At 39.7% G+C, this 27698-nt stretch overlaps 1 protein-coding gene across 5 annotated transcripts in view; it reads right to left on the bottom strand.

Moving 5' to 3' along the window:
- The window catches only part of FREM1 (FRAS1 related extracellular matrix 1), a 182034-nt gene that overhangs the window by 117072 nt on the left and 37264 nt on the right, over positions 1-27698 (bottom strand). For all 5 annotated transcript variants that reach the window (XM_044939844.2, XM_044939843.2, XM_044939842.2 and 2 more), the window contains exons 4-9: positions 25715-26016; positions 24107-24303; positions 17733-18056; positions 14317-14425; positions 5052-5183; positions 1470-1814 (exon numbers count right to left, since the gene is read on the bottom strand). In XM_044939844.2, the coding sequence (XP_044795779.2) occupies positions 1470-1814; positions 5052-5183; positions 14317-14425; positions 17733-18056; positions 24107-24303; positions 25715-26016 (1409 nt within the window). The remainder of the gene's footprint in view (positions 1-1469; positions 1815-5051; positions 5184-14316; positions 14426-17732; positions 18057-24106; positions 24304-25714; positions 26017-27698) is intronic.

Below are 27698 nucleotides of genomic sequence, written 5' to 3'. Positions count from 1 at the left end.
TGGGAGAAAATATTTGCAAATAATATGACAAATAAGGGATTAAAATCCAAAATACACAAACAGCTCATATAACTCAACTGCAAAGTAACAAAAACCCAATTAAAAATGGCAGAAGACTGGAATAGACATTTTCCCACAGAAGACTTACAGATTGCCAACAAGCATATGAAAAGATGCTCAATACCACTAATCATCAAAGAAATGCAAATGAGATATCATTTCACACCTGTCAGAATGGCCATCACAAGTAAGAAATGGCTAACACAAATAACAAATGCTGGCAAGAATGCCGAGAAAAGGAAATCTTGTACATCATTGGTGGGATGTAAATTGATATAGCTACTGTGGTAAGCAGTATGAAAGTTTCTTAAAAAACTAGACATAGAATTTACCATATATCCCAGCAACTCCACTCCTAGATATACATTTGAAAAAAATGAAAACACTAATTTGAAAAGATATGTGCACTCCAATGTATATTGCAGCACTATTTACAATTGCCTCGATATGGAAGCAACCCAAGTGGACATTAATAAATGAATGGGCAAAGAAGATGTGCCATTCACAGACACAAACACACATAATGGAATACTAGTCAGCTACTCAAAAGAATGAAATTATGCCACTTAAAACAACATAGATGAACTTGAAAGGTATGATAAATGAAATGTCAACCAGAGAAAGATAAATACTATATGATATCACTTACATGTGGAATCTAAAAAGTAAAACAAACTAGTGAATGTAACAAAAAAAAGAAACAGACCCACAGATATAGAGAACAAATGAGTGACTACCTGTGCAGAGAGTGAAGGGAGAGGGGCAATATAGGGGTATAGGATTAAGAGGGACTAACTGCTATGTCAACTACTATGCATAAAATAAATCAGCTTCAAAATACATTATATGACACAGGGAATAGAACCATATTTTATAATAACAATAAATGGAGTATAACATTCAAAAATTATGGATCACTATGCTGTACACCTAAAACTTATATAATATTGTGCATCAACTATACCTCAATTTTTAAATAATCTATTAAAAATAAAATCGAATATGCTTAAAAGACAAATAGTCTTAGGCAAAACTGCTTGACGCCTATTTTGTCACGCTCCTTACCTATCTACTTCAAAAAGTAGTTGTGAAATTATTCTAACAAAATGTAAATAAAAGTTATTCATGAAAGTTTTTATGAATAATCTAGACTAGGTCAAAATATCTCTTCAACCTTATTTGTCCTATCACCTTGCATTTCAGACTTAATATTTCATAGTGTAATGGTTACCTTGAGGCCCAGTTCTGGAACTTTCTAGATTCCAGATGGATAGATCAACTTAACCTAAGTCTCAGTTTTCCCATCTGTGAAATGGGAATAATAATAATAATAGAGTCTTACCCCATAAACTTGATGTCTCTCTTAGCACAAATTCTGACACAAATGATTTTAACTGCCCAGCACTCACCTATCAGTCCTGGTGCTGGTTTCTTCATGATCTCTCCAGCTTGTGGGGGTTTCGTGATATTAAAGAAGATGTAGTCATCACTGGAGTCCATGTCTGAAGCTCTCAGCATGGAACCCTGGATTAGTATGGTCTGCCCCTCCTCCAGTTCAATCACAACATTTGTTATGAGGAATGGCGGACTGTCATCTTTGGGCAAGATGTTGATGGGAAACTTGTGCTGGACGCTGTGCCGGCCGTCAAATATCCTGAAGACCACAAAGTCTTTGCTGGAGTCACTATCATCATGATGATATCGAACGACTCCAGCCTGAAGGTCAGCCACGGTGAAGAGAAACCCCTTCCCCCCTGATGAAAAGAACAGAGATGAGGCAGAATGAGAAAGATATGGAGGCAGCAGGTTAGTAAAAGCAGCACTACAGGAGCGGGTGTGAAATGGAAAGTAGGGCAGCCAATACTTTCCTCACCTGGAAAAACCATAGATTGCTTAGTGGGCTCTGGGGCTCCAAAGACCCAGTTTTGAATACTAGCTAGTTGTAACACTTATTAGCAGGGTGGGCTTAGGCAAGGTTTTAATTTATTTGAGACCCATATATAAAACAGAGATAATAATACCTACCTAACATTCCCCCTTAAGAATGAGAGCTCAAACATTGTGTATCTACAATAAGTATTAATTGTTCTTCAATTCATTGTTATCAGCCGACAGCACTTCTTAGAGTAGTGGCTTCAAACTAGCAACATCAGCACCATTTGGGAAGTCATTATAAATGCAAGTTCTCAGGCCCTACCCCAGACCTCCTGAATCAGAAATTCTGCTACTGGAACTCAGCAATTCACGTTTTATCAAGCCCTCCAGGAGTCTAATGTGTGCTAATGTTTGTGAATCACTGGCTTAATGACCAAGAGCTTGAGCTGTGGTGGCAAACGGCTTGAGTTCACATGCCAGCTCGGCCACTTTCTAGACCTCAGACAAGTCAATTTCTCTTAGTCTCAGGTTCTCATTTGCAAAGTAAGAATAAGAGTACCTTGCTTCATAAAGTGGATGTGCGATAAAGTATGTAGAATGCTTTGCACAATTGGGCACAAAGTAAATGCTTAATAAATGTTTGTACTATTTTCTGCCTCCTCTGAGCCAGAATATCATTATGGGGTATGACTCTCCGCTTCATTTCTATAGTATTGATAAACATTGCTTCACTCTGCACAAACTACTAATATTTCAATTGTTTCTGCAGATGGCCCATAGCTTTTCCCACTCCAGATGGTTTTGTAGATTAAACATGAGTATAGTGAACATTACGGGTTACTTGCCCATCAGCCACTTTCTCCTCCTTCTCAGTACCAGAATCCTAGTCTTATTTGGAATGGCGACATAACCATTTAAAAATACTCAGGTTCTCAGACTCTGTTGCACCTAGGGGATAGTATGTAACTAGGTAAGAGATGTAATTAGACTTCATTTCTTCAGGCTCCTGGGAAAAGTTGTTAAACAGAGCAAGCTTGGATGGCATAGCTTTTTTTTATTCTTCTTTTTCTTTGTTCCTTCCCCTCATGCTCATTAGAAACCTAGATGTGTAGGTATCATTCTGTGACCACTGACAGGGCAGAAAAGAGCTGCTGGCATCATAAATACAGAATATCCACCTCTATGTAACTTGTCACGAGAAGAAAGTAACTCTTGAGGTTAAAGTTGCTGTAGTTGGAGTTTTCTTACATGCAACTGAATACCCATCCTAATTTATACATCCAGCTTGAGTTAAGATCCCATTGTCCTAGGATTAGGCAAAAGAATTTATCATTTTTATTTCTATTTCATTTTTTTCAGAATTCCTAATCACATATAGTGATAAACAAGAGTTCTCTTTCTGCTTTACATATAGGTAAACTAAGACGATAACAATTCCTCTGAGCTCATTACAAGGAATAGACTATATTATTATTAACTATGGATATTTTTATTAGGGCCATTACTTTGTTAACTACCACCCTTATAATTATAAAACCATTTCTTTTAAACTAAGGTAGCTGCTACTAATAAAATAAGAGCATAATTACTACTAAAGTATTAACAACATGTTTTTCTGTTTCTCACTGCATTTGTCTGCACCAGAGAATTGAAAAGGACATATTTTGTCTTTCAGTTCAGTTCAGTTCAGTCGCTCAGTTGTGTCCGACTCTTTGCGACCCCATGAATCGCAGCACGCCAGGCCTCCCTGTCCATCACCAACTCCCAGAGTTCACTCAGACTCACATCTATCTAGTCAGTGATGCCATCCAGCCAGCTCATCCTCTGTCGTCCCCTTCTCCTCCTGCCCCCAATCCCTCCCAGCATCAGACTCTTTTCCAATGAGTCAACTCTTTGCATGAGGTGGCCAAAGTACTGGAGTTTCAGCTTTAGCATCATTCCTTCCAAAGAAATCCCGGGGCTGATCTCCTTCAGAATGGACTGGTTGGATCTCCTTGCAGTCCAAGGGACTCTCAGGAGTCTTCTCCAACACCATAGTTCAAAAGCATCATTTCTTCGGTGCTCAGCTTTCTTCACAGTCCAACTCTCACATCCATACATGACCACAGGAAAAACCATAGCCTTGACTAGACGGACCTTTGTTGGCAAAGTAATGTCTCTGCTTTTGAATATGTTATCTAGTTTGGACATAACTTTCCTTCCAAGGAGTAAGCGTCTTTTCATTTCATGGCTGCAGTCACCATCTGCAGTGATTTTGGAGCCGAAAAAAATTAAGTCTGACACTGTTTCCACTGTTTCCCCATCTATTTCCCATGAAGTGATGGGACTGGACGCCATGATCTTCGTTTTCTGAATGTTGCGCTTTAATCCAACTTTTTCACTCTCCACTTTCACTTTCTTCAAGAGGTTTTTCAGTTCCTCTTCACTTTCTGCCATAAGGGTATTGTCACCTGCATATCTGAGGTTATTGATATTTCTCCCATCAATCTTGATTCCAGCTTGTGTTTCTTCCAGTCCAGCATTTCTCATGATGTACTCTGCATAGAAGTTAAATAAGTAGGGTGACAATATACAGCCTTGACGTACTCCTTTTCCTATTTGGAACCAGTCTGTTGTTCCATGTCCAGTTCTAACTGTTGCTTCCTGACCTGCATACAGATTTCTCAAGAGGCAGGTCACGTGGTCTGGTATTCCCATCTCTTTCAGAATTGTCCACAGTTTACTGTGATCCACACAGTCAAAGGCTTTGGCATAGTCAGTAAAGCAGAAATAGATGTTTTTCTGGAACTCTCTTGCTTTTTCCATGATCCAGCAGGTGTTGGCATTTAAACTGGGCTAAAATCATCAGTCAAGGAGTATATTTAGAAGGGTTCAAAAAGCAAATCTGAGATTTAAATAATGGCTCAAATATAAAATATCATTCATAAATGGTCACCCATTGATTTGAGCATCTACTACAAAAGTCAATGGTTTCATAATCTCTGGACCTAGAGAATATGATAATTCATTGAGAAATGGAGCCCAAGAAATACCATATATATCCTGTTAAATATGACTTGCTTTTGGAGAAAATAATTGTTGGGTTTGATTCTAAGTTACAAAGTTTGTTCCTTCACCTCTCACAGTAAGCCGTCCATGCTGCAGGCCGTCCACAGTGACTACCTGGACAGCATGAATGTCATCATTGTCCACAATCTGAAACTGTTCCCATGTGATGGCCCTAGACTGTCCCTCCAGGAGATTCAGACCTACAAGAGAAAACAAACAGACAAAAATGTCCTGGAAAGTTCTCCAGCATGCCAAGATGACTACTTTAAGACAAGAGTAATAAATTACCACTCACAAAACTAGGTAAAAATTGTATCTTCAAAAGCTTCTCAAGAAACTGTAATTTAGCTTTTAAGTAACATTTTTCCTATTAGTAATATTAACTCTAACCTGATGACTGGTTCCTTATGATCTATCCTTTAGAAGCACAATGGTGCCAAAAATAAATACTAGAAAGAAATAACAGATGTTACGTTCACAGGGGTCTCTGGTTCAAAAATGTACACAAAGAATTTTTCAAAGGCTGTGTTCACATATTTTAAGTGGGCAAGAGTCAGAAGCGCTTTCACACATAAATTCTAAGAGCATAAGTAGCCCACAGGATAGAGTATTAAAGTGGTTAAATATTCATTAAATGTACAAATACAGAGCTACTGTGCTAGGGGAGTGTTTAATGGTGTTAGACAGGAAAAGTCTAACACTTTGTAATGAGGGTTGCATTTTAGTCTAGATGCTAATAAGGAAGGAACTTTTGTAACTAAAGGAATTTAACAATAAAAGCTTCTCCTTGGACCCAGCATGCTGAAGGGAATCTGGGGAGAAAGGGAAGTGCTGCTCAGAGCCAAGAAGACAGAATCCAGACTGAACACTGCAGTTAGAGACAGGGAGCTGTAGTACCATCACCCAATCCCATTACCCAGTAGAGCTGGAGAGTCAACAGACTGAAGAGAATCTTGAAAGGGGGCAAAGCCTTTCAAAGAAATAAGTGTCTTTATGAATTATGGATTTCTCATGGTGTAAGCCCAGTAGTGGGATTGTTGGGTCATATGGTAGTTTTATTTCTAGTTTTTTAAGGAATCTCCATACTATTCTCCATAGTGGCTATATCCATTTTCCTTAAAGTTTACTGCAGCACAATTTACAATGGCTAGGACATGGAAGCAACCAAAATGCTCATCAACCAGTAAATGGATAAAGAAGTTGTGGTACATATATTCAATGGCATATTACTCAGCCATAAAAAGGAACGAATTAGAGTCAGTTGAACTGAGGAAGGTGAACCTAGAGCCTGTTATACAGAGTGAAGTAAGTCAGAAAGAGAAAAACAAATATCATATACTAACACACATATTAAGATAATCACGATGGTGTGACCAATCACCTAGAGCCAGATATCCTGGAATGTGAAGTCAAGTGGGCCTTAGAAAGCATCACTACGAACAAAGCTAGTGGAGGTGAGGGAATTCCAGTTGAGCTATTTCAAATCCTGAAAGATGATGCTGTGAAAGTGCTGCACTCAATATGCCAGCAAATTTGGAAAACTCAGCAGTGGCCACAGGCCTGGAAAAGGTCAGTTTTCATTCTAATCCCAAAGAAAGGCAATGCCAAAGAATGCTTAAACTACCACACCATTGCACTCATCTCACACGCTAGTGAAGTAATGCTCAAAATTCTCCAAGCCAGGCTTCAGCAATACGTGAACCGAGAACTTCCAGATGTTCAAGCTGGTTTTAGAAAAGGAACCAGAGATCAAATTGCCAACATCCGCTGGACCATCGAAAAAGTAAGAGAGTTCCAGAAAAACATCTATTTCTGCTTTACTGACTATGCCAAAGCCTTTGACTGTGTGGAACACAATAAACTGTGGACAATTCTGAAAGAGATGGGAATACCAGACCAACTGACCTGACTCTTGAGAAACCTATATGCAGGTCAGGAAGCAACAGTTAGAACTGGACATGGAACAACAGACTGGTTCCAAATAGGAAAAGGAGTACGTCAAGGCTGTATATTGTCACCCTGCTTATTTAACTTCTATGCAGAGTACATCATGAGAAATGCTGGGCTGGAAGAAGCACAAGCTGGAATCAAGATTGCCGGGAGAAATATCAATAACCTCAGATATGCAGATGACACCACCCTTATGGCAGAAAGTGAAGAGGAACTGAAAAACCTCTTGAAGAAAGTGAAAGTGGAGAGTGAAAAAGTTGGCTTAAAGCTCAACATTCAGAAAACGAAGATCATGGCATCTGGTCCCATCACTTCATGGGAAATAGATGGGGAAACAGTGGAAACAGTGTCAGACTTGATTTTTCTGGGCTCCAAAATCACTGCAGATGGTGACTGCAGCCATGAAATGAAAAGACGCTTACTCCTTGGAAGGAAAGTTATGTCCAAACTAGATAACATATTCAAAAGCAGAGACATTACTTTGCCAACAAAGGTTCATCTAGTCAAAGCTATGGTTTTTCCTGTGGTCATGTATGGATGTGAGAGTTGGACTGTGAAGAAGGCTGAGTGCCAAAGAATTGATGCTTTTGAAGTGTGGTGCTGGAGAAGACTCTTGAGAGTCCCTTGGACTGCAAGGAGATCCAACCAGTCCATTCTGAAGGAGATCATCCCTGGGATTTCTTTGGAAGGAATGATGCTAAAGCTGAAACTCCAGTACTTTGGCCACTGCATGAGGAGAGTTGACTCATTGGAAAAGAGTCTGATGCTGGGAGGGATTGGGGGCAGGAGGAGAAGGGAACGACAGAGGATGAGATGGCTGGATGGCATCACTGACTCGATGGACGTGAGTCTGAGTGAACTCTGGGAGTTGGTGATGGACAGGGAGGCCTGGCGTGCTGCAATTCATGGAGTCGCAAAGAGTTGGACATGACTAAGTGACTGAAATGAACTGAACTGAACTGAGTGGGAAGTTGCTGTGTAACACAGGGAGCTCAGCCTGAGGCTCTGTCATAACCTAGAGGGGGTTGGATGTGGTGGGTGGGATGGGAGGGATTAAGAAGAAGGGTGTGTGTGTGTATGTGTATATATATATATATATATATATATATATATATATACTTAAGGCTGATTCACATTGTTATACAGCAGAAACCACCACAACCTTGAAAAGTAATTTTCCTCCAATTAAAAAAAAAAAAATAGAAATGAGTGGATGAAATTTAAAGACTGTGTACTGGTAGACACAGTTAATGCGTTAATGCTTCCCCTCAAATCTGCCTGGCTTCCCGTTCCCCCGTGTTGATCAACTGCCCGCTTTCTAGCCTGGCAGCTCCAACAAATTTCCCACAATCCCCACACACTAAAGCCCTGGCCGCCATCATTGCTTCATCTTCTGATGTCACTGCCCTCGACTGCCCACCAGGCCAAGTTTTGGCATGACCTTCCTTGTGACCATGGCCAGGTTTCACACCATGGGACTCAAGGAATTTGTACAGTGACTGCTAAGAAGAGCCAAGTGACACAACCCCAGGCATGTAGGAAGTTAACCCCAGTGAGGCAAACTGTCTGAGATGAAAGAAGAGATGGAAGATGCTGACATGCGGTTCTTCACCCCTTCCCAACCCCCTCCCTGACTCTTCCCACACAGAATGTTTCCATCTCCTCCTGGAGACATCAGCACTATTGAGCGATAAGCTTTATTTTCTTGTAAAGCTACAACCAGCTCAGTCAAACCATCTTTTTATTTGCTACCCTCCAAACTCCCAACTTCCCTTCCCCTTACCCCAGATTTCAGTACAGTGTTAGTGCATATAATCTGCCTCAGGGGCTCTTTGCTAGGGAACCTGAGTTAAGACATACAGGAATACTGAAAGAGAGAGAGAGAGAGGAAGGAAAGCGAGAGAAGTGAGGGAGAAGAAGAGAGTAGAAGGAAAGAAGGCAGCGAAGGAGGGATGAAGGGAGGACAATAGCTGGTAATAAGGATTTTGAAGTCAAGAGTGCAAAGTAAAGCACAGAACAAGGCATCATGGGATGCAGCAGAGGAGCAAGCAAGAACACTAGAAATTTATGTAGCAAGATATTGATGGTGATTATGTTTTGTGGTGGAGTAATGAATAATTTTATCCAACTACTATTATTTCATTCACTTATTCATTATTATTAACTCATTGTGCTTTCCAAGTTTTCAATGATCTTATGTTAAGTTCATAATAAATTAAATTTTATTCTAAAAAGAATTCTGATATCCAAAGTAGTGAAAACCAGATCTGGAGCTCTTAACAAGCCTAGGTTTCTCAGATCACACATATACATGCAGACCATTAAGTCTCCATGCTATATATTAAACTTTGCTGTTATTCAGTTGCTAAGTCACATCCAGCTCTTTGCAACCCCATGAACTATAGCACACCAAGTTTCCTTCATTATCTCCTGGAGTCTGCTCAAACTCATATTTATTGAGTATTGAGTCGGTGATGCCATCCAACCATCTCATCCTCTGTCGCCCCCTTCCCCTCCTGCCCTCAATCTTTCCCCCCATTAGGGTCTTTTCCAGTGAGTTGGCTTTTCACATCAGGTGGCCAAAGTATTGGAGTTTCAACATCAGTCCTTCCAATGAATAGTCAGGGTTGATTCCATTTAGGATTGACTGGTATGATCTCCTTGCAGTCCAAGGGACTCTCAAGAGTCTTCTCCAACACCACAATTCAAAAGCATCAAACTTTAGATCACCAAGTCCTTCTTTTCTCTCTTTATCCCCCAAATAGAGGTAGAGCAGGACAGAAAACCAGATTGCAAATCAAGGATGCCCAACTGATATTGTTCATCCCTACTGAAACTCACATATATATAAACACACACATGGTATGTTACCCATGTGCAAGCACACACACACACACACACAAGATAATCCATATAAGCTGCCACCTGAGGACTTAAATCAGACAGAGATATTTTCTGTGTTAAATGAACCTACCAACACTGCTTGAATGCCATTGATGGTAACAGTGGAAAGGAAAAAATCTTCACTTACATTTCACATTTACATCTGATCTAAATATATACACTGCATTGGTAAAGCAAGAGGAAATCGACATGGCAGAGTAGGAGGATGCAGAATTTACCTCCCCCCTCCCTCCCACCTTATGAACACATCAATAATACATCTACACGTGGAGCAATTCTCAGTGGAAATGGACTGAAGACTGACAGAAAGACCCTTATGCAACCAAGGCTAAAAGAAGTTGTGCAGGAAGGGAATAGAAGTAATCACGTAGGGGCCTGCACCCTAGGAGGGGCCACAGGACAGGAGGGGCATTACAAGGATGACGATATCCCTGGGGAGTGAGTGGCTTGAACCATACACTGGGTGCACCAGCCCTGGGGTCAAACGGTGGGAAGACCGTTGGCTGGTTTGAAAACCAGTAGGACTGACAACAGGGCTGGAAGAGAGCTAGACTCTACTCATGAAGAACCCACACATTCTTGTTTCCTCCCAATACAAGATAGAGAAAGATTGAAATTCCTCAGGACACTGGCTGGCTTCTCACAACTGCCTCAGTGCATGCCCTGGCCCATGCTGAGTGCTCTTCCCAGCCCCACTTGCTCAGAGGCACAGGTCCCCACTAGAATGAGGCTGCCATAGCTGAGGAGAGTGCCCAGTTGTGGGGGATGGAGCTGGCTTGGGCCCCACCCTCACGGCTATTGCTCCAGTACCTTGGGACATGGCCCTACCCCAATACGGGGGTGGTGTTGGCAACTGAGCAGAGAAGCCCTGGCTCACACCTGGCTCTGGCTCTAGCTCCTCGGTCTCTGGCCGCAACACCTACCAAGTTGATAGAGGCCACTACACTCTGAGGAAAGACATGAGTTATGTTCATATCAGATCCAGCACTCTCATGAAATCCATGGGGAACATGCGCAGACTGTGCAGGGATGTTCCCACACAAGGACATACATTTAAGACCACGATGGGTAACTCTTACCTCGTTTTATAGAGACAGAAAAAGTTAACCAAAGCAGGAAGATGGAGAATTTTATTTGAAATGAAAAAATAAAAAAAGAAACCTGTAAAACCATCCAGTGAAACAGAGATGAATGAGTTACCAGATAAAGAATTTAAAGATTAGTAATAAGAATGGTAACTGAGAGGAAAGAATACATGAACTAGAGAATTTGAAAAAGTCAAAACTGAAGTATATAATGACTGAAATGAAAAATGCACTAGAAATAATTAACAGACTAAGTGACACAAAGGACATATAGTGTTCTGGAAGATAGAATAATGGAAAATATCCAGTCAGAACAACAAAAAGAGAAACAAATTTTAAAAACTGAAACAGTTTAAGGGACCTCTGAAACAACATCAAGCATAATAACATTTACATTACAGAGGTCCTAGGAGAAGCGGAGAAGGCGATGGCACCCAACTCCAGTACTTTTGCCTAGAAAATCCCATGGATGGAGGAGCCTGGTAGGCTGCAGTTCATGGGGTCACTAGAGTCGGAGCTGACTGAGTGACTTCACTTTCACTTTTCACTTTCATGCATTGGAGAAGGAAATGGCAACCCACTCCAGTGTTCTTGCCTGGAGAATCCCAGGGACAGGAAGCCTGGTGGGCTGCCGTCTATGGGGTCGCACCGAGTCGGACACGACTAAAGCGACACAGCAGCAGCAGCAGAAGGAGAAGAGAGGACAAAAGAGGTCAAAGGATATTTGATGAAATTATGGCTAAAAACTTCCTGAACCTGAAGAAGGAAACAGATTTCCGTGTAAAGGAAGCATAGAGGGTCCGAAACAAGATGAAACCAAAGAGAACCACACTAAAACATGTCATAATTAAAATGGCAAAAGTTAAAGAGAGAATTCTAAAGGCAGCATGTAAAATATCATGTATGAAACGAGTTGCCAGTCCAGGTTCGATGCACGATACTGGATGCTTGGGGCTGGTGCACTGGGACGACCCAGAGGGATGGAATGGGGAGGGAGGAGGGAGGAGGGTTCAGGATGGGGAACACATGTAAACCTGTGGCGGATTCATTTTGATATTTGGCAAATCTAATACAGTTATGTAAAGTTTAAAAATAAAATAAAATTAAAAAAAAAAAAAAAATAAAGGCAGCAGGAGAAAAACAAAGAATCATATACAAGGGACCCCTCCTCCTCCAAGGCTATTAATGGATTTTTCTGCAGAAACTTTGCAGGTCAAAAGGGAATGGCATGATATATTTAAAAGTGCTAAACGGGAAAAACCTACAACCAAGGATATTCTATCCAGAAAGATTATCCTTCAGAATTAAAGGAGAGAGAAAAAACTGATAAGCAAAAACTGAAAGAGTACATCAACATTAAACCAATTCTTAAAGAAATGTTAAAGGCTCTTCTCTAAGTGGAAAAGTAACAAATGGGCTTCAACAAGAAGTTAGAATCTATAGGAAAAGAAAAATCCACTAGTAAAGGCAAATATATAGTAAAGGAAACTTGCACAGTAAAAGACACCATAAACAAAATGAAAAGACAACTTAGTGAATATACAAGCACATAAACAACTCACACAACTCAACAGCAAATAATAATAATCCAATTTAAAAATGGTCAGAAGATTTGAATAGACATTTTCCCAAAGAGATACACAGATGGCAAACAGGCACATGAAAAGATGCTCAACATCTCTAGTCATCAGAAAAATGCAAATCAAGACCACAGTGAGATATTACTTCACACCTCTCAGAATGACTGTCATCAAAAGAACACAAATAACAAACGCTGGCAAGGATATAGAGAAAAGGGAATCTCATACACTGACCCTAATGCTGGGAAAGATTAAGAACAGGAGAAGAGGGCGACAGAGGATGAGATGGTTGGATGGCAGCATCAAATCAATGCACTGGAGTTTGAGCCAACTCCGGGAGATAGTGAAGGACAGAGAAGCCTGGCATGCTGCAGTCCATGGGGTCACAAAGAGACAGACACAACTGAGCAACTGAACAACAACAAAAAAATTGGTGTAGCCACTGTGGAAAAGAGTAGAGAGCTTTCTCAAAAAACTAGAAATAAAACTGCCATATGACCCAGCAATTACACTGCTGAATATACTGGAATAAAACAAAAACACTAATTGGAAAAGATACTTGCACTCCAATGTTCATAGCAGTATTATTTACCATAGCCACCATATGAAAATAACCCAAGTGTCCGTTAACAGATGAAAGGATAAAGAAGATATGGTTTATACATACAATGGACTAATAGCCATATAAAGAATGTAAGTTTGCCATTTACAACAATCTGGATGCACATAGAGCATATTGTGCTTAGCAAAATAAATCAGAGAGACAAACTCTATTTTATCACTTAAGTGTGGAGTCTGAAAAATATAACGAATGACTATGAGAAAACGGAAACAGGCTCACAGATACAGAGAACTAGTGATTACCAGTGGGAAAAAGGAAGGGGGGAGGTGCAATATAGGGAGAAGGAATTAAGAGGTACAAACTACTAAGTATAAAATAAATAAGCCACAAGGATATATTGTACAATACTGGGAATATAGCCAATAATTTATAACTTTAAATGGAGTATAATATATAAAAATATTGAATCAGTATATTGTATACCTATAACTAATGTAACATTGTAAGTCAGTTATATATTAAAAATAAGAAGACAAAGCAGTTTAAACTCTTAATTATGTATTTTCATGTCCATGCAACCCAACTTAAAAATAAGATAATGGATTATAGTCCGTGTCTTTCTTTGATTCCTTTGAACAATTTTGAGTTAGAGACCTTTTCTCTCTCAGTCCAACTATGCTCAATGTCACAGTCACTTTTTTGCCTCAATCAGCTGAAAGGGACCTTTTGGCTTATCTCCTGCAGAGGAAAGAACTTAATTTCAGGACATGAGAATCCTCAATTTAAATTTCTCACCCTGACAGTAGGAAAAAAAACCCAGAAAACCAACTAGATACCCATAGCCTGTCTGGTTTCGGTTGCTTTGTGTGTAAAATGGGAATGCTGCTGCTGCTGCTGCTAAGTCGCTTCAGTCGTGTCCGACTCTGTGTGACCCCATAGACGGCAGCCCACCAGGCTCCCCCATCCCGAGGATTCTCCAGGCAAGAATACTGGAGTGGATTGCAATTTCCTTCTCCAATGCATGAAAGAGAAACGTGAAAGTCAAGTCGCTCAATCATGTCTGACTCTTAGCAACCCCGTGGACTGCAGCCTACCAGGCTCCTCTGTCCGTGGGATTTTCCAGGCAAGACTACTGAAGTGGGGTGCCATTGCCTTCTCCAAAATGGGAATAAAGCTACCTTTTTTTTTTACTGACCAGAGTACCTTCTGTCTTCCCTTCCCTATTTTGTTTGACTCCTGTATTGCACTTCACCTGTGTTCCAGGACACTCTCGGGGCATTTGTATCTGCTGTTCTGATGGAGATGTGGACTGTAATAGGTGCACTCTTCTCAAAGAAGAAGTCATAGACCTCCAACTCCACCTGTAAACAAACAGTTGAATATGAATATATTGACAATTTATAATATAAAATACTATTAATTCTGGGATATATACCACAGACAGAGGCAAACTAGTTCAGGTTTCTGCTGTTGCCTGACCTCATTTTTGACAACGTAATCTCACTTTTTCCAGCTCTATGTCCTATTCCTTAATTTATCAGTGTTTTTAAATTTTTTTTTCTATGAATGAAGTTCTTAACCTGAAATAAGCAAATGTGCTAGCAATGAGTCCCTGCATTTGTTCAGGAGACTACATCAGTCTAGCATCAGACCACTTCAGCTTCTCGAAAAGATGTGGGATCTAGAGCAGTGTTTCTCCACTGTGATTTCACCCCCCAGGGGACATTCGGGAATATCTGAAAACATTTTTGGTCTCACAGATAGGTATGCCCATGGAGGTGCTACAGGCATCTAGTGGATAGAAGCCAGGGAGGCTACTATTAATAACATCCCACCATGACCAGGTCAGTCCTTACAACAAAGAAATTAGCCAATTCAAAATGCCAACAATGCTGCAGAGATCCCGATCTACAGGCAGCTATCCCACTAGATGTATTATTAAATATATATTTATTTATATAAATATATATTTAATAATATATATTTATTAATATTGAATTCCCTTGAATCCCATAGCTAATAAGTAGGCTTATACATTTTGAGATTTATTACATGCTATGTGTGTATTACACCAGGTGCTGACAGAGAAGGATGAGGTATAATACTGTAAAGGAAGGCAGGCTACCTACTTTTGAAGAATGTTTGGTCCATTTGAGAGGATAAAAGAAACAATCAGATAGTACCATATCAACAAATACTACATAAAAAAAGAAAGAGATTCAAGAGTGACAAATACACACATTGAAAATGAAACTATACTGATATGGGGGATATCATTTTGGAGGTCTAATATAAATATATATTAGGTTGAGCCCTATCACTAAGGAACTTTCCTCTAAGATAAATGTAGTACCTACTGGAGTGAAGTTGGATTTTCATGCCTACAAGAACAGACTACCTGGTGTAACAGCTGAGGCAAGGATCATCTAGCTTAAAGCGCACCGGCCATTGCTCTGCTCCCAGAAATCCCACCCCAGGTGGCTTCCGGCCAAAATAATTGAACAGTGCAAAATCTCCACTGAGAAAATTGAAAGTCACCTTCTAACAAAACAAACCAAAAAAGCACACATTTGGACACGTTCTGCTTTAGTATCACATTGTACAATGCTGGACGTAACACATACAAAGCAGACAGAGTACCAGTGCTTTATTTGTGAACGCGAGATAAAACTGGACATCTAAAGAGAAATTACCTCATGCTATGGAAGAAATGAGGCTCCAAAATCACTGCAGATGGTGACTGCAGCCATGAAATGAAAAGACGCTTACTCCTCGGAAGGAAAGTTATGACCAACCTAGATAGCATATTCAAAAGCAGAGACATTACTTTGCCCACCAAGGTCCGTCTAGTCAAGGCTATGGTTTTTCCTGTGGTCATATATGGATGTGAGAGTTGGACTGTGAAGAAGGCTGAGCACCAAAGAATTGATGCTTTTGAACTGTGGTGTTGGAGAAGACTCTTGAGAGTCCCTTGGACTGCAAGGAGATCCAACCAGTCCATTCTGAAGGAGATCAGCCCTGGGATTTCTTTGGAAGGAATGATGCTAAAGCTGAAACTCCAGTACTTTGGCCACCTCATGCGAAGAGTTGACACATTGGAAAAGACTCTGATGCTGGGAGGGATTGGGAGCAGGAGGAGAAGGGGACGACAGAGGATGAGATGGCTGGATGGCATCACTGACTCAATGGACGTGAGTCTGAGTGAACTCCGGGAGTTGGTGATGGATAGGGAGGCCTGGCATGCTGTGATTCATGGGGTCGCAAAGAGTCGGACACGACTGAGCGACTGAACTGATCTGATCTGATCTGATGGAAGAAATGAGAAGTGAAGACAAGAAAGAAAAAACCAGTTGCCACTTACTATTATGAAGTGAAGAAAATAAAAGTAAAGGGCAAAGCATGGCATTTATAGTCTGCCCTTGAGACTAAATGCTAAAAATGCCTAAACTAGACAGAGGGCAATTTGGTAACCCCAAGGACATGTATTTTCCTTAATAGACCTGAACTCAAGTCTGTGTTAACCTGCCTATTTAAATTTTCCATCATTTTTGAATCAACTTGCTGGTAGGTCTACAAGTTTGTGAAGGGTTATTATGCACAAGTCTGTAACCAGCTGTTCTCTACTCTCATTGAATACAAAACAAGAGGAGAGAGGCAGAAATAGCAGAAATGATTTAGATTTGATAAAGAACATTCCTGATGAAAAGTGATAGTGAAATGAGTCATTTTAATGACAATATGGAATCTCCTACCCTGAGTAAGCATTATTACTTAAAATTAAGGACTCCAGTAGAAAACCTTGATGGAAAATAATATAAAATATTTTATTAATGAAATAATTATAAACAAATAGAAGTTAGACCATCTCTAACTTCAATGGTTTATGTAATGCAAGAAGGCTGTTGGAGGCACTGGAGTTCTCAAATTGGTGAACCTGGGGGCCAAATGTGGCCTCAGAAATGTTTTGCAGCTGGTATTTTATGTTTTAAATTTACAATGTCTTCTATGTTTAAAAGTTGAAACTTATTAACTGAGGTATAGTTGATTAACAATGTTGTATTCGTTTCAGGTATTTAGCATGGTGATTCAGTATTTTGGCAGGTGATACTTCATTATAAATTATTACAAGAAAAGGGCTACAATTCCCTATACTATCCAGTATATCTTTGTTGCTTATCTACTTTATACATAGTAGTTTTTATCAATTAATCCCATACCCCTACTTTGTCCACCCCCCCTCCGTCCCCTTTAGTAACTACAAGTTTGTTTTCTAGGTCTGAGTCTGTTTCAGTTTTGCATAAACATTCACTTGTATTATGAAACTTGAAATATTTTTACAAAAAAAAAGTAGAGCTTTCCAACTTTTCTTGAAAAAGGAAAGCTACAGCAACACTGGGTCCATCCATATTCTCACATGCAGCAGTCAGCTGTAGCCGAGTTACATCTGCTTCCTAAATTGCCAGCTCCTTCCTCACTTCCCCGCAGTTTCCCTCCAGATGGGTTTGTTCATTTGCATCACCTGCCTGGTTTGCATCCTGATTTGCAGTGATTGATTCTCTTCTGAGGCAATGACCTTACAGGGTAAACTACAGGCTAAAGAGAAGTGGCCTCTTCAATGACTCTCTGAATACCAATGAGTCTAGCAGCTTTGTCTCTCTTCCCTCTCACCTCATAAAGTCTCCTCTCAGAATGACTGCTGTTTGGTGGCTGATAGGCAATCTGCATATCCTTTAGATCCTTCCAGGTGAAGGAGGACACTGGTCTGGTGTGATCCCACAGGTGAGTCACATAGCCCTGGAGTGGGGCTTTAGTAATGTTGAACACCAGCAAGGGTTTGGGGGTCTCATCCTCTTCACAGTCCAGAACCGATGTAGTCAATGAGGTCAGGATGAACTGATCCACTTCCAGAATAAACATGGCCATGAATGCAGCTCTTGGAATCTGATTGGGAATTCCAGGTCTGATATAGACAGGCAACCACGCGCTCTCTGACTTTGGAAGAAGAAAGAAAAGATAAAGGGGAAAACTATAAATGAAGCTATTGATACAACAGCAGGGTAAATCGCACAGTATTTAACACAAAGCCACAGCCTAGACGGTGCATCCAGCAGCTATCTGAATCATTTAGAGAGATTTTAATCACATACTGATGCCCAAATTCCATTTCCAGATGTTCTAATTTAACTTTCCTAAGGAGGAGATTAAAAAAAAAAAAAAAAAAAACTTGGTATTCTTAAAGTTCTCTGGTGACTCCAATATTTAGCCAGGGTTGAGGTAGAGCACCAATTTTGTCATTAGAAGGAACTATTCTTTTGATTCCATGTCCAACACATATGGTTTATATGACTTTGGACAAGTTTCTTAACTTCTAAATCTTGATTTCCCCCACCTATAACATGGACTTCATAGAGGTCCTAAGCCCTGAGTGAGGATTGCAAGAGATAGCCAAAGTAAAGCACGAGGACTTGCCTAGCAGTCCAGTGGCTAAGACACTGCACTCTCGATGCAAAAGGCCAAGGTTTGATCCCTGGTTGGGCAACTAGATCCCACAAGCCACAATTAAGAGCTTGCATGCCACAACTAAGATCTGGCAGAGCCAAATAAATAAATAATTGTTTTTTAATCTTAAGAAAAAACTAAGTAAAGCACTAGCGGTGTCTGGCACACACAACCAACCTCCCCTGGCCACCCCATCCACTTCCTGTAGGTTTCAAAGGTGACAATGGCAGGATGAAGGAACCTGTCCTTATAATAGCTGCTCATGAAACTGAAGGACGTTTGCTTGGTCATGTATTAGTTAGGACCCTGGGTCTCCAAGTAAGGAGTAAGTCATCAAAATTGCAAGTAACTCTTCGGGCTAGAAATACACCTTCCCCAAGTAAGAGAGCTATGAGGAAGAGCCTATCATTGTGGGGATCTCCAGAGAAATCATGAACTTGCATCCTGGGATCTGAGGTCCCAACAAGTGCTATGGGCAGAAAGGATCCTCAGCAGAAGATAACTGGTCATCACAGAATTTTATGTCTGCCGTTATTGGGAGACCAGGCTTAATGATCAGAGCCACATGAGTGCAATACTGCTGAACACTGGATACTTACATAACGGAATGTCTATTTTATTTTTTTTTAATTTATTTTTATTTATTTATTTATTTTTTAAATTTTATTTTATTTTTTAACTTTACAATATTGTATTGGTTTTGCCATATATCAAAATGAATCCGCCACAGGTATACATGTGTTCAGGATGGGGAACATAACAGAATGTTTAAAATGAAGTTCTTCTGGGCTTAGTCTCAACTGAAGTTCCAAAAGAGAGCATTTCAAAGACAATGTGAGACAGGTACTATAGGCAGAATTTACAAAACAAATTGTCTGGAACCAGTTCCAGACTCTAGAACCTTCTCACCCACTCTAAAAATATAAAAAGATTGAGAGAAGTAAGAGAAAGAGATTTATTTACAGACAGAAGTTGCCCTGTGTTGTGCTGAGTCACCGCCTGGATGCCTCACACTGTATGCCCTCTGTGAAGAGGAGGGGAGGGGAGGCAATGCTGCATTCCTTGTCCCAAGTGTCAGGAGGGAAGCTTCTATCACACCAGCCTTAGATGTGCCTTTTACCAGTGGAGCACACAGGGGATTGATGTTGGGCTCATCCCTGAGGAAGCTAAGTGGCCAGAGGCAGAAGAAACATGGTATCTGTGCTGGGATCAGTCTCTAGTCCTTGTTTGCAGCAGGAAGAAATATGTGCATGCTCTCAGACATGGAACAAGTAGGACAGAGGGTTGATCTAGGGTCACCTGGGTCCCTAATGTTTAAGTGCATCTGTGAGAAGCCAAAAATCTCCACAGAAAGAAGCTGGAGGTGGAGGTCATATCCTAGGAGCCCTGGAAGGAACTGCGAATGACTAATCAGGCTAGGAAAGATGAGAGGCCTTTGCAGAGGGGAATCTCCAGGAGAACAATGAAATTGCCCCGAGACTAAGAAGAAGCTTGAAACATCTACCCAACTCAGAGAGCACAAAGCCATATTCCATCGATGCCTGGTCAAATAAGACCTTGCTCTCCAACATTCCTCCAAAACCACCCACTCCTCAGCCTGGAATTTCAGAAACTAGCCAGCAAGGCTCAGAGAAAGAGAGAAAAACAAGAGAAACAGAAGGTGACAACTCCTTTCTCTCCCACATGGTGGTTTATAAAAACAAGAGTGATAACGCTGAGAGTTTAGACTATGTAGCTCTAATGTGCCATTGAAAAGCATTTGAAGATTTATAATTTAATCAAGAATGAGGAAATCACAGTATAAAAGGATTGGTGCTGAACAATAAGAAATATTAAACCTAGAAGTTAAGCCTGAACAAATATTACTTAAAATACTAACAAAATGGATACAAATGTCAAAAGAGTACACTTGAAATACAAGATGAAGTTAAGTATCATAAGGTATAAAGATGATATGCTAGAATTAAAGTGGCAGATTATGTTAACCAAGCCTAGTGGTGGGTAATTGCAGTGAGAAAGGATAAATAGGATCAGACTTTATAATATATATGAAGGAGCCAAAAGACTTCACTGTATTTTTTACTTAATATGTTAAAAATAAAGGTTAAAGAATTTTTTCAATTTAGAACTAAATTTTAAAATGGGATATTAAATAAGTAAAGACAAAGACAAATATAACCTAGAGTGCAAGATGATTTTATTAATTAGCAAGAAAGCATAAAACAAGATAGGAAAAAAAATCCATTATTATAGAAATATTGTCTATATTCTCTTGTTTAAGACAAATATTCTGAAATTAAATATCCAATTATATCTGCCTTACTGGAGAGGCATTTAAAATCATATACAAGATTAAATGTAAAATGATGATCCAAAAGAGTTTGCAGATGTGACTATAAGAATTTCAAAGAGTTAGATAAATTTAAATTATAAAAAAAAAGAATTTCAAAGAGAGATGAACTCAAGGCAAGAAGAATTTAAAAAGACAGTGTGTGTAGTTAATAGTGATAAAATGTACAAGACAATGATTCTGATAAGCAGCACTGTATTTAATATTATTCTGGACAAACCAGTGGGGAATACAGCAGAAAATAAGAGAAATAATTACTGAAAAAGAAAGGAAAAATTATCATCATCAGTGGAAGATGTAATTAGTATAGTCTTTAAAAGCCTATAGAATTGAAAAAATTTTAGAATAATTGAATTCAAGAAAGAAGCCAGACAAAAGAAAATTAAACCAAGAAATAGCTTTCCTATTTATCATCACTAACCAACAAGAAGAAATAGTGGAGGAAAAGAAGACTAGTCAGAATAATTTCACGAAAACAAACTGTCTAGGATTGGACCTAATAAGTGTGCACAAGTGACATGAAGAAAACTGCAAACTTAACAGAAACATATCAAAGATCATTTGCCTCAATGAAGTGAGATAACCTCTGCCTGGAAAAGATGACTCAATATGGTAAATGTTCCAATATTCCATTTTTTCTCAAAATAATTTATAATTTTAATGCAATCCTGATAAAAAATAATTAGGGGCTTAAAAAAAACTAACATAAATATTAATTACTTGTCTAGAACTAAAAATAGATAAGAAAATTTTGAAGAGGACCATGAGCAGAAACTTGCCTATAAAATATTAAAATCCATTTTAGACCTTTTATTTTGGAATAACAAGGTACTGGCACAAGAATAAGTGGGCAAATCTAAAGAATAAGAGAACTAGCCTTGAAACAGACATATAATATCTTTCTATACAACAGAGCAATCAAAAGATCAATGGGAAACAGGTTCATTATTCATCAAATAGTGTTGAAAATTTTGGCTACTTGGAAAAAAACTGTTCTGTTGTTTTACAATAAGATAAAATATATTTCAGGCAGAATAAAAAGGAAAACATAAACAAGAAACTATTTTTAAATCTATAAGAAATTATGGGTGAATAGTCAGTCTCTTGATGAGGATGGATTATACCAGCATAAAAATAATAAAATAACAAGATACAAAACTTCAAATATAATATAAATTCAATTCCATAAGCTGACTCTGGTATGCATGTCTCCCCCTCTGTATGTGTGTGTGTGTGTAAGTATGCATATATACACACACATTTATATATATATAAATATTAGAAATACCCTAGTTCCATTTTCTTATTTTTTCTTTCTGTGCTTTTTTTTTTTTTTAAATAGCCTCTGCCATTGAGCATATTACTATAATCATAAAAGAATCTGTTTATGACATGCCAAACTGACTATGGTATAAGTTAATTTTAAATAATACAGGAAGGTCATTTTAGAGAGGAAACTTCTAATAAAACTAATCTGAAAATATCAACAAAGAAAACCCTATATCAATACATGAGGAAAAAGAAGAAAAATCAATTAGGAAGAAAAATGGCTCTAAACTTTGTTCTTTACAGAGATAAGGAAGCATTAAATGTCAAAGAAGTTTCATGTCAAAACAAACAGAAAACATGTACTAATCCTTAGGAGACTGAGAGTTTAGTCCTGATTCATCCATGCATGTGTGGTCAAGATATGCAATTTTTGTGGCCCCAGTATAAAATAAGGGGCTTGGGCTAAACCAATTGTTTCCAAAAATATCAGTTTTTTCACTAGTAAAAAATATGTGTAGAGCTTACTATGTGTTCAGTTTTGTGCCAAGCTTTGTAAGCATCACCTCATTAAATCCTCTCAATAAGAAGTACTATTATGTCCATTGCAAGATCTTAAAAATGAGGCATAAAGTACAAAATCACACAGCTAGTTAAGTAAACATTTGAACCCAGGCAACCCAAGGGCAGGCTAACTATTAATGTCAGACTTAAATCTCTTCTTAAATCTCACTTCCCCAAGTGATTTACCTGATCAATTTGACCCGACCACCTCACAATTTTTCCAGTTCTCAATTATAAAATACTACAACCCTGTCTAATCATTTCTTTATCATTCTCTGTTTTATTAATTCCTGTGGTAATAATGCAGAGAAGGCAATGGCACCCCACTCCAGTACTCTTGCCTGGAAAATCCCATGGATGGAGGAGCATGGTAGGATGCAGTAGATGGGGTTGCTAGAGTCTCACACAACTGAGCAACTTCACTTTCACTTTACACTTTCATGCACTGGAGAAAGAAATGGCAACCCACTCCAGTGTTCTTGTCTGGAGAATCCCAGGATCGGGGGAGCCTGGTGGGCTGCCGTCTATGGGGTCGCACAGAGTTGGACACGACTGAAGCGACTTAGCAGCAGCAGCAGCAGTGGTAATAATGTTCAACATTCAACTGGGTCTCTTAGGAGAAATCATAGCAAGAAGTGAGACTGAAAGATGGAGGTCTTTCACAAATGTCATCTCAGATCGTCTTAAATCAGCACAAGGTCTGAACTGTTTCAGCAGGTTCATAGTCATTCCAGCTTCCCAAATAAACACATTACAGAGTGCCCGAGTTAGTAGAGAAGCATGCCAATCTTTCATTTAGATTGACTTCACTTTCTGTCATCATTGCAATAAGAAGAGATCAAGAGGAAGAAAGGGAAGGAGAATTTAAGAGACTGGAAGACGGAGATGGCCCTGCTACAGCCCTAACAGTGGGACGAGGACTCCCTCTCTCCCAGTTTCCTATGGCCTTGCTGAATGGGTGTGTGGACCCTTTGATTTCCTCCAACAGATGAAAAGAGGGTCTAATAAAGGAGTAAATGAAGCATCAAAGAGTAGGAGTTACAAAAGCAAAAATGAGAAACTGAAGAATATTGAAGGGCAAGGGAGAGAAAGGTTAGCAGGTAACCTGATTCTGGTTCTTTCTAAGTTGCAAAGGTAGAGCTACAAGATTGCCAGAAAAGGGAAATTACACATGGATATTATGTGCAAAATCAATTCTGTTTTAAGCACTTACTGGCAGAACAAGCCTGCAATTCCAGGGAGTCATTAGGCTGTTCCACCCACAACCATACAGGAACCCTCTCTGACACGGGGGCCAGCACAAGTGTCCCCAGGGAACCAGCTCTTAGCTGGGGACCCAGATACATAAGGCCATAGACTCTACCTTGTATGTGATTTTACTCCTGCTATCTGTGAGGTCCAGTTGGATGGAGAAGTAATCAATGTTGGGAGAAGGGGAACCCAGGTGCTGGTATCGAAGCCCCATCAGCAGGAACTCCTCACAGCTCACTTTGAGACTTCCGACTTTCTTCAGTCCCAGGGTACACCTGCCACCTGGACACTTCAGCTCTGTTCCCAATTCTAGAAGGTATAGCAGGGAATTAAGAGAGGCACTTGTACCTTAGTGATTATCTTTAAAAACCTATCCTCCCTTCCACAGACACTTATTCCCTCTCACTGACCAAAGAACACTCATGTGTACCCGCCAATCGTTCACTGACTGGGTTGTCATTATTCTGAAAACCTGCCAGGCAAAACTAATACAATTATGTAAAGTTTAAAAATAAAATAAAATTAAAAAAAAAAAAACAATCAACTGATTATCTAACAAGGTCCTTACCCACAAAAAGTTCTTGAGAGAAAAAATATAAAATGCATTTTCTCGTGGTGGACCATCTCTGACAAATAGGCTCACTGTAGGCCTTCTACAATCCTGCTCTTATCTGTGTTTACAGCATCCACTTCCATAGCACCACCATGCAATCTCTGCTAGAATATTCTATTCACTGAAATTCACTCCCCACTTAAACACATCTGAATTCTGCCTATTTTCCAGGTCCACTTAGTCTTTTCACTAAACCTTTCTTCAAATATTCATTGACCACCTGAACCAACCTAATCTCCTCCACTAAAAACTGCAGTCATCTCTCCAGTACATAGTCTTTTTGTCTCTGCCAACTGTATTTTTCACTCTTGCACAGTCTATGACATGCACAGGCCACTTATGTTAGTGGCCTTTTGCACACTTCCCTGATGTAAAAACTGGGTATTCTATTCTTACCCAGAAGGCTGCGAAGACTAGATGAGATGACATATGTGTAAACATGTCTTTAGCTATAACTTACTGTCCAAATTCCAGGTATTACTACAACCATGATTTTCCCTTAAATTTCTTGGTCTTTCCACAGTGCCTATAACACTATTATGCATCTAGGAGGTGCCCAAAATGTGATAATTAAATGAATAACAAGAGGAACATTATTCATCAACTCTTCCTGATTTAAACCATATCTCCTGCCTACCAGCTTTACCCCAAACCTGCTTCAAGTCTAATAACACCTAATAAATTCCCCAGCCACTCTGGCTATCACCTCTACTGCTACTTACTATTAATATTAACAGCTGACAGTTACTGAGCACTTGTTATGAGCCAGACACTGTGTGAATTGCTTTGTGTGTGTGTGTGTGTGTGTGTGTGTGTGATTTCATTCACTCTCACCTTTATACAACCCTATGGAACGGCCACTATCCTTGTCCATTTTTCAGAGACTTAGGTTAAGAAACTGACCTAACATCACACAGGAAATAAATAGCAGAGGCAGTTTTCAAGCCCAAGTTTTTCTGTTTCCAAAGTCTGCACTCTTAGCCACTAATCTATGTTTTCAACCAGCTACAAATTCTATTAAGTAAAACTCTTTGTCACGGTGGAAGATGACCATTTAAGACCTGGCAGATTTAGTAACATCCAGATAAGTGTTAAAACATATCATACGAGACTCAGGGAAGAAACTATGTGGCTGATCTCCACGAGGTTCTTCCAGCTGGGGCTCCACCAGAACCAACTGGCCGTGGGCTGGCAGCTGAGTTCCCACAGGGTCCAGTCTGACTGTACATTCCAGGCTGGCCATCCTCTCGTAATCAAATCTAAGCAGGTTCTTATCAATGACTCGGGACAGGCCATAGAACTCAGACACCTCCAGTGCATTATCACTCATGTGGATGATGTTACAGTCTGGTTCCAGGAGGTAGACCCGCAGGATAAAGGTTTCCGTGAAGGTGTCTGTCTCGGTAAACCTGAGGGCAGAACAGAGCAAAGGCAACATTATTGGTGCGCAGGTTCTTCTTTATACTTGGGCACTAAGTTGGCTTGAAGCTTAAAGATTGTCTTTCACACAATCTGCGTATCAGGTAGAGATTGGATTTTACTTTATACTCTACACCCCACCTCCCTGTTCTTTTCCCATCTCCTTAAATCGGTGTCAACTCCTTTTTCTGTTACTTCCCTTTCCAATGACCCTCCTTTTAACACCTTCTCTGAAATCTATCATCAACAAGGGGATTTAATGACTGCTCTGAGCTCAGAGTCTCATCTCTGGTATGTGTGCAGTTTAAGAGTATCCTGCATATCTAGTTTATACACTGACTTTTAATTCAGGAGTGAAGGGGCGAGGGGTTTCTGAAGCATCAAGCCCTTTTTGCTTTTCACAAATGCACTACAAGAGTAGTTATTTGCAGTCTAGCTGTGGAAGCTCAGCTCAGTGGGTGGCATGTAAAGGGTGATCAGTGACTGTAACCTCCATTCCCTTCATTCCCTTAGGAATTACATTCTCTGGATATTTGCAGAACTTAATAAGGATGGATTGTCCTTCTTTCTCTGATTAAATTTATTTATTTTTAATTGAAGGATAATCGCTTTACAGTATTGTGTTAGTTTCTGCCAAACATCAACATGAACCAGCCACAGGCGTACCTAGATCCCTTCCCTCTTGAACCTCCCTCCCACCTCCATCCCCATCGCACCCTTCTAGGTTGTCACAGAGTCCTGCTTTGAGTTCCCTGAGTTATACAACAAATTGATGGGCTGCCATTCTTTATTGAAGGGAGAAAATTAAAGTGATGGTCATGCATCAATGATAGATTCTCCACTGATGTGCTTTCATAATGGCCCAGGCACATGCTAGACTGCTTACAAAGTTTATCATTCAGTCTTCACAGGAATCTATGGTAGTGTTGTTGACTCCATTTTACAGAGGAGGAAACTGAGGCTTAGAGAGGTCAAGCAGCTTACCAAAAGGGCTAGAGATGAGGTAAGAGGGCAATAAACATGCTCTCTGCTTTTCTGCCTCCAATTCCTCTGAATGCTTCTACTTTAAATCCTCAAGACCAAGAACATTGACAGGTCCTCTAACTCTGCATTTCATCTGTGCTGCTCCACCCACCTCATCCTTTAGAAACTCAAAGAAATGGGAACAGCCAGAATTCATCAACAAGCTCTCTGAAGCTAATTAGTTTGTTAACTTTAAAGTCTTAGGAAGATCAAACAGCCCTATATGCTGATTGCCTAGTTCCCAAGGAATCCTTGGGAGCCATCTAATTTTCTGAGCACAGCATTTGCTTCATGCCTCTCTTCTGGCTTGTCATTTTGCATCACAATTATCTAGCCATCTTTTGTATCAGGCCCTGAAACCCAGCCCATTTATCCTCATTCTTTTGTTTCCTAAGCCTACCTAGCATGAGCCTGACCTATGGTGGGTGATCAGGATAATTCACTTTCTGCTACAAAACTCTAGACTAGTATTCCTCTAGTACTTAAGGCAAATTCATGCTGCTGTATTTTAGTCAAATACTCTTAAAGTGACAAAAGCCAAGTAAAAAACTATATAAGGCCTACTCCACCTACACTGGATTTTCAGCTGCTTCTATGAAGTGAGCAATAACATAACCATGAGCTTAAGTTTTAAATTAACTTTTTATTT

The sequence above is a fragment of the Bubalus bubalis genome, chromosome 3 (assembly GCF_019923935.1).
Source record: "Bubalus bubalis isolate 160015118507 breed Murrah chromosome 3, NDDB_SH_1, whole genome shotgun sequence".
NCBI classification, from domain to species: domain Eukaryota; kingdom Metazoa; phylum Chordata; class Mammalia; order Artiodactyla; family Bovidae; genus Bubalus; species Bubalus bubalis.
Note: the sequence above shows the minus strand (reverse complement) of the source record. Positions and strands in the feature narration are given on the sequence as shown.